We start from the raw sequence: 8,213 nt of genomic DNA on the forward strand, positions 1-8,213 counted from the left end.
TCTCCAATCAACCCATCTAACATCTTGACACATGTCATCATCTCCCTCATCTTTCCAAAACCCAATCAATCACCCTCTTATACCCCCATTCTCTTAAACCAAACATCACTCTTCTTCACCTCACAAAATACTCAATCAATCAATCACCCTCTTATACTTTCATTCTCTTAACTAAACACCACTCATTCCCCTTCACCTAACACTCAATCCAAATGAGTTGAAAGACCTAATTCATTTGAATCACAAATAACATATTTAACCCTTATTTCTTAAATACCCTTCAATCTCCTTCAATTTACATACACATCTTTCTCAAACCCCTAACCATTATACTTTTTCCCATTATTTCACCTCATCTTACCCCTAAAAAAACACTCCCAAAATTTCATAAAATCCCCCCATCCTCAACACAATTCTCACTTAATGAAAAATTAAAAAAAAAAATATTCTCTCACTCTCAATCTTTTACTCTCGACTCATTACTCACTAATCAAATCTTTACTCTGAATCCTCTACTCACTCTCAAGTAAACTAAAATCAAATCAAGGAAGAATCTCTTGGAAGATCAAGAAAAGTCAAATGAAGTCAAAAAGAACAAGGTAAGTCTTGGATAAAAGAGAATTCTATTTCTCTCTTCTCCTCTCCAACTCTTTCTCTTCTACTTCTCCCCTTTTTTCTACACCTACGCACACACCATAAAAAGTTCAAACCATTGAAGGGCATCTTTTTCAATAAAGGTGTCCTCTATGGTTTAAACCAACATCAAAACCCCTTGAGGGTACAAATCATACTTTTTGACTTTTATTTTATTTTATTTTCAAAAGAACCGAATCCGATGTTACCACCAATGATGGAGGAAGTAAGGTGCCTAACACCTTCCTTACTCCCTAATATGGACCCTCTTACCTAATGTGTCAAAAAAGCCACACATTATATAAAGATGAGTATTCTATTTCTACCCAAATTTTGAAGCAGGTGGGCCGCATAAAACAAGAGAGAGATTGGATGCCATGGCAAAGTGGATCTCAAAATTTAAAGAATTTATAATAAATCAATCAATCAATTAATCTGAAAAAAGTTAATTTTAATTGTTGTATTTTAATTTAAAATTTCAGACATGCCCATCTTTTTTCGTTGCCTTATCAAACCTATTTTATTTTTCATTTTTCTTTCTTTCTAAATCTGATATACGCCGTAAACTCTAGACAAGCCTCTAGGGGGATGTTAGGCCCTATGACCCTTAGTTAAATCTTCTTTTGGTAGTCACACTAGCCTCACTCTCAGAGCTAAGGGCTCTAATTCGGAAGGAAAGGACTTTGTAAACGTAAGTCAAAATAGAAAATTTTTTTTTAAAAAAATGGTAATTTAACAACATATGCACAAAAAATTATCAAAAAGGTGCACTATTCAATTTATGCCAAAATGGTAATTTATCATTTTGATAAATAAGTTATTTGACAAAAATGATAAATTTTAATATGAACAATAGCTTTTATAATTTTCATACCAAAAATATACTCTTGTAGTTTTATTTTATAGAACAATATACATATCACATGTTAAAGTAAACAAACAGAAACATCATGGAAATGATAGTACAATGATGTTTGTTTCAAGATTAATTTACTTTATTTCAGCAACATTGAAAATTTTGACTATCAAAAGAAAAATATCTCAATGGAAGATAATGATATTTTTATCTATTACTTAAAATATTTTATAAAACAAAGCTAAAATGATATTTTAGATACAATAATTATTGTTCATTTAAATTTAATCATTTTGATAAAAAAATTTTAACAAAAATGGCAAATTACCATTTTGGTAATTAAATTGAATACTGCAACATTTGCTCTACCACAATTGCTGGCTTCGTAGGCACCCCCACAAACTTGTAAGGGTACTCAGAACTTTTAATTTTATTGGGTTTACTTTGTTCTTCTTTTCTACTAATATCATTACATTACATTAACAATTCCAGGGGACCGGACCCATACCTGGGCCTTGCCCAGCCCATAGATCATGATCTTGTCCAAATACTATTCTCAGGTCCCACACATCACACACAGCAAGTAAGTGAGAGTGCTTCCTCCTAAGTGGCCTATGAGGAATTAATGATCCAACAAACAAAACTAATAAGAACAATACAAACAACGAAAATAATAGCACAGTCGTGGGGATCGATACAAGAAAATGCCTATATTGACCCCAATTACCCAAATTACAGACACAACAATACTAAAATAATTATAGCAGCAACAACAACAGAAAGATGATGATTAGGTGAAACATAAGGTGGATATAGGTTCCGAGTGCTTAAACACTCAATCACCAAAAATATTGAAAACCACATTATTAGCTTCGTACTTATTGTAAATGTTGATTTTGTGATAAATCAACTTTAATCACGATTTCATCAAAATAATAAAAAGAACATAAAAAAATAGAGTAGACAATGATTTTTTACGTGATTCGATAAGTGTATCTACGTCCACAGGTTCGAAGAGCCATTTTACTATATATCTCACAGTAACATGACTTCCTCACCTCTCCTCTGTTTCTTCCTCCTCTTTTTCCTCCTCCGTCTTTTTCTCTCTCTTTTTACAATGACCTCAAGGCCTTTAAATAGAAAATTCCTAAAAAGAGTTCTAACCCTGATTAAGTTACAATTGACTATATTGTCTTTTATCCAAATTAATAATTACATAAGAAAAGGGAAAAATTCTCTTAAATTGGAATTCTTCCTTAATAAGATAGAGTCATCTTCAAATGATACCACGTGTCTACCTCAGGATGCATATTGATGGTGCGAATGGACAATTTGAACGAGAGACGATTGTATCCCTCCACACTTATTATAGAAGTGTGATTGTTCTTCATCATTTGGAGGACTAAAAGAAGCAATATCAAACCCAATATAAAGCTTATGAACATGGCAAAGGTATATGCCTTGCAGATAATCACATACGTCTGATTATCCATATTTTCAACCCTAATGGAGTTCTATAAAAAAAATAAGGACAATGCTAAATTTTAGTCAAACTCTTATTATGGTAATTTAGTCTAATCAGATATAATCCTAATTCTATGTTGATCTTATCATTATCATGATTTTCACAATAGATGATTTGATAAATTACTATGCACCTTATTACAATGCATCATAACATAATACTTTCAGTTTCTCCTTTTAAGTAATGTGGAGCTCCCATGTTTTGGACAAGTTTACTTCAATTTATTTTTCATTTAAGTCCCAACCGGTACTGGCCAAATATCCAACCCAATGCCCCCTTATAATTTTAGAAATTTTCATGATGAAAAGAAGAAAAACACAAACACCAATATCTGCTCAAAAAGGCTTCAACTGTATATTTTCTTTTGGTGCAACATGTTTAACGAATTTAGAGGAGTTTTTTTATTGATGATTTAGTGGCGAGATGGGATTGGATCTGTTCTATTCCCTTCTCGTGATTCTGTACTTGTGATTTGTAAATTCTAATTGGTCTTCTCAACTACTTTATCAATAAATTTTGTTATTGATAAATAAAAAAAAGGCTTCAATTGTATATTTAGAAAATGCTCCAGTAGTGGTAGATGAATCTGAACTTATCAACATTGAAGGAAAACAAAAGATCTTGTTATATGTCTCGCTCCATCACTGAAGAAGCGAAACAATCCCAATTAAAGAACCTAAAAACGGGAATGGAGTAAGAGCTCTGACATCTGAATCCATATAGAAGATAATGATTCCATCAACAACTCTGATTAAATCAAACTACAACTGTGACAGGGAACATTGATAAAAATCCAAAAAGAAACAAATCAAAACCACTAATCATAGTTAAAAGGAGCCTAAGAAAGACTGGCTCATGACTAGATAGCATTCGCATAAAGGAGAATCGTAGCATCACTGTAGACATTCTCACATCAACTGTGAACCTCAGGGCAGTCAATGGGACGACAATATATACTTGAAAGGGTCTGTATCTATATGCTTTACTACAACAATACTCAATGGTAATTATCAAAGACGCTTTCTTCATCAATGCTAGGTGGTAATTCATGTACAAAAGCATCCAATGGAACAATGTTGAATTGTGTTTGAATACAGTTGAAATGCTGCTCAATCCAAGATTGAACCTCACCTTGTAGTTGTTCATGTGTTCTACAAATAGGCTTCTGTCCAGGCAAATGTTTTGAAGTACCCAAAACGAATGGTGTTCAGTTTTCGCGAACAAAACAATTGACACAATTTGGTAGAACAACCCGAAACACATCGCCTAGCTACGAATGATTTGGTAGTAAGAAACCAAACTATCATTGTTCTTTCCCATAAACATGCCCTCAAGAATCCTCTTCCACATCCCCATCTTTGGCACGAATCCTTGTTGAACCATATGCTTTAGAACCAAATCCAAATCTTCTAATAAATTATCATTACAAAGCCCCTGAATTACCAACTTATAAGAAAGAAAACTCGGAAACACTCCCTCCGAAATCATTTGATCCATAAAACACTTAGCCTTAACAAACATCTTTGAATCAAGTAAACCATACAAAACCGCTTGATAAGATCCTGAATTCGGGTGGCATCCCTTAAGCTTCATTCTATCCAAAAGTTCCATCCCCTCAACAACTCTCCTTTGTTTACAAAGCCCCGAAATGAGCGTATTAAACATAATTGTATCCGGATCACAACCCTCTCTTTCCATTCTCTCACAAAGCACAAACGCTTCATCCACCCTTCCATGCTCACACAGATGATGCATTAGCGTAGAGTACGTCCTCACATTTGGCTTGCAACCTTGTTTGGGGAACTCATCGAGCATTGCAAAGGCCGCGTCCAATTTGTCACATTCACATAAACCTTTAATAAGAATGTTAAGGCAACAAGTATCGATTTCGACACCCAATTGAGGTGCACCCAAGTACACCTCGTGAACAATATCGAATTGTTTCGTCGAAACAAGCAAGTTTAGTACATAGTTGAAGGTCCGTATCGTTGGCCAACAATCATACTCCGGCATGTCGAAAAGGGTCTCAATTGCACGATCGATATGGCCAGCGACATTGCCATAAATTTTGATCACAACATAGAAGAATTCATCAGAGAGCCTACAATTCTTCTCAATTTTGATTCTTCTCAAGATATCTTGAATGGAATCAAATTTCTTTGCTTGAGAGAGCTTTTGGATTACTAGAGTGTAAAGGGTCTCACTGGGCTTATAGTCCTTACGTTTGGAGATTCTTTCTAAGACTTCGATCACAGAATCAGAATCTCTAAGGGATTTGAAGATTTTGAAGACTTCATTGGGTGCTAACCAGTCCTTGTGATTCAACCGTTCCAATGGATCAGAAGATGGAAGGGTTTGATGTGATCTTGTGATGATTCTTTGATCAACAAATACTGAATAAATGATTGATTGGGGTATTCTATTTCTATAGGCAGAAAAGCGTGGGATCATTTTCTGCATCAAAATAGAGAGAATTCTTTCACAAATGTTCCGGCATTTCGTCGAACACTTAATGTTCAAAGAGCTAAGAACACACCATCAACTTCTACTAAATTTATTCTAACCCAGGAATCCGAAAGACAGAGAAAGAAAGAAGTCGCTTTGTCCCTATAGGAGAGAGAGAGAGAGTCCGTTGGTCGCTGCGAAAATTTGGTCTTTAGGCAGCTAGATTGGCTTTGAGGGTGGGTCGGTCTATTTGCACACACCAAAATGGCTCATTAGAGCAACTGTAAGAGACTCGTTAGTTGTCAGTCTCTCTTTATTATTATAAAGAGCGAAATCGCTAAAACGTGATCCAACAGACTCTTTATCCGTCAGAGTTAAAGTAGCGTTTCAAAATCAAGCCTCACTCGCTAGATCTAACGCACCCGCCACCCTCGCTACTTAATAAAATATCATATAACTTTAAATTTTAAAGCTTCAAAACCTATCACATTTGTCGTGTTTATCGTGAAAAAAAAAAAAAAAAAACGTCAAAAATTTTACAAGCAGTCACAGTTATAAAAAAAAAAAAAAAAACCGTAATAATCTGACTACCCACGTGGTAAACTCAATCGACTATCCTGACATGACAAGTTTAGGAGTCCTAGATTTGCGCTCCTCAAGATACATTAGTGCAGTTCCCCGTAAAAAAGTGTATATCGAGGGAAACATGTATTTTGAGGAGCACAGATTTACGTTCCTCATACTTCACGTCAAATAGTTGATTGAGTATGCCACATTAGGCAGTTAGATTATTACGACTCTATATCTTGAGGAGCGCAGATCTACAGTTGTTAAACTTGTCACATCAAAGTAGTAGATTGAGTTTGCCACGTGGGGCAGTTAGATTATCACGATTCAAAACATAAAAGGTAAAATTTTTTCACTTTTTACTTAAACGATAATTTGTAAGTTCAATTATTTTATAAAATCTAAATCATTCTATTATTCCCACAACCTTTCTATTTTTTAATTGTTTTTCACAATCTAATTTGTGTTTTCATCTACAACAAGGATTTTCAAAGAGATAATGATCACACTCCTTCAAAAAATGCAAACACATGCTACGGAATCGATGAAGATTATCAATTTCTTGATCAATCGACATATTTTTCCACTCAATCTTCCCAATTTGCTTATTGCACGCATCACAACTAAAAATCCACTTTAGAGATTTTTGTAAATAAAAAAGAAGTAAATTATATTTTTACCCTTTTGTGTTTCCTTATTGCACACACCACAATTAAAAACCTCTTCTTTCTTATTCTTCTTCTCTCTCTCTCTCTCTCTCTCCATATTCATCTCTTTTTTAATTTCATGAGAGATTGAATCAATAGAGATTATATTTTGAAAAAAAAAAATTCAAATTAACTTATTTTTTCGAATTTTCTTTTATTTTTATTTTACGTTTAATCACAAAGAAATATAGAAAAATCACTATTAAAACCTTAAAAACGTCGATTTTTTAATTGAAGAACTTGAAGATTTTTTGACAAATATTTTCGATAGGTTCAAACCGAACTTGTTTTAACAAATTTAATAAATTACCTATCAAACATTACAAAACAAATTCAATAGGTACCTATCGATCATAACTTTCTCATGTGAACGGCTTCGAATTAATTGGAAGTATTAATGTAATAAAAACAAGTAAAATCAAAGTTTGAAACCCTCGTTGAAACCTTTCTAAGTGCAAATAAGAAGAAAAAATGAGAGAGAGAGAGAGAGAGAGAGAGAGGAAGAAGAAGAAGAGTTTGTTCAGTAACTTTAGGTGGGTGAAATCAGTATTTTAGGTTAAAGTACATTTATTAATTAGGTGCGTGTAGATTATTATTTTAAGTGGGTACAATGCATCATTTTGGGTCGGATCGTATGCAGGTCAACACAACACGATAATAAAATGTTTCAAAACAAGTTAAATGAGTAGATGTCCCTAACCCAAACATGATCCTTTTAATAATTAGGTTAGACAGGTCAACACGATTAAACTCTACCCAAACCTGCCAACTTCATAAGAACTGCCACCCTAACCTCTTCTAAAGTCTATAAAAAATAAAAAATAGAATTTTTTTTGTTTTTTTTAGGAACCAGTTATCTTCAATCCATTTGCTAAAATAAAGGTGGCAATTTACTAAGTTGGTTAAATTCTATGAATTAAAAACAATGTTAATATGCTGTATTGAAGGGGGAGGCTGTCATAAGTTTTTTTTTTTTTTTTTTTTTTTTTTTTTTTTTTTTTTTTGTGGTGGGGTGGGTGGGGGAGGGGAGGGATTAGAGCAACTGACTAATACACGGGGCACATGCAGTCCCTTTGCAGCAGGTAATTTCTTGAATAAATCCTTGAGGGTGACTCTTGGGGTTCGAACTCAAGACCTTCGCTTCCTAAGGCATGTTATCGACCATCTCACCAACCCCTTGAGGTTTACCTTATAATAAAAGTTGGAAGAGCTTGAACATGATCCATCTGTCAAAAGTTGCCATAGCTGACAATGATGGTTTTTAAGTCATTTTTGTTAGTTTTCCTATTTAGTCATGTTATGAGTTTGAAAGCACAGGGGTATCTCAAATATTGGACAGACATGTCTAAATTGGTAAAAGGCAGATGTGGAGGAAGTTATTGAGATCCAAGTCATATAACACTGTTTCGTTTAGTTTAATTTGCCTGCCACCATGTATATTCAGAAGTAAGATTGGCTCACCATGAACAATAGATATCAA

At 33.9% G+C, this 8,213-nt stretch overlaps 1 protein-coding gene across 1 annotated transcript; it reads right to left on the reverse strand.

The window, feature by feature from the left end:
• Positions 1 to 3,810: 3,810 nt before the first annotated feature.
• On the reverse strand, positions 3,811 to 5,894 carry LOC147390611 (Pentatricopeptide repeat (PPR) superfamily protein). The gene has a single exon (XM_086417302.1). The coding sequence runs from the start codon at positions 5,472 to 5,474 to the stop codon at positions 4,281 to 4,283; it is 1,194 nt and encodes a 397-aa protein (XP_086273428.1). The 5' UTR covers positions 5,475 to 5,894; the 3' UTR covers positions 3,811 to 4,280.
• Positions 5,895 to 8,213: the final 2,319 nt, after the last annotated feature.

This window comes from Akebia trifoliata, chromosome 11, assembly GCF_017979445.1.
Source record: "Akebia trifoliata isolate Shusen 1 chromosome 11, ASM1797944v1, whole genome shotgun sequence".
NCBI classification, from domain to species: domain Eukaryota; kingdom Viridiplantae; phylum Streptophyta; class Magnoliopsida; order Ranunculales; family Lardizabalaceae; genus Akebia; species Akebia trifoliata.

Bases quoted from the DNA above. Each gene is read 5' to 3' on its own strand.
- LOC147390611 (XM_086417302.1), bottom strand. From the start codon at position 5,474: ATGCAGAAAATGATCCCACGCTTTTCTGCCTATAGAAATAGAATACCC.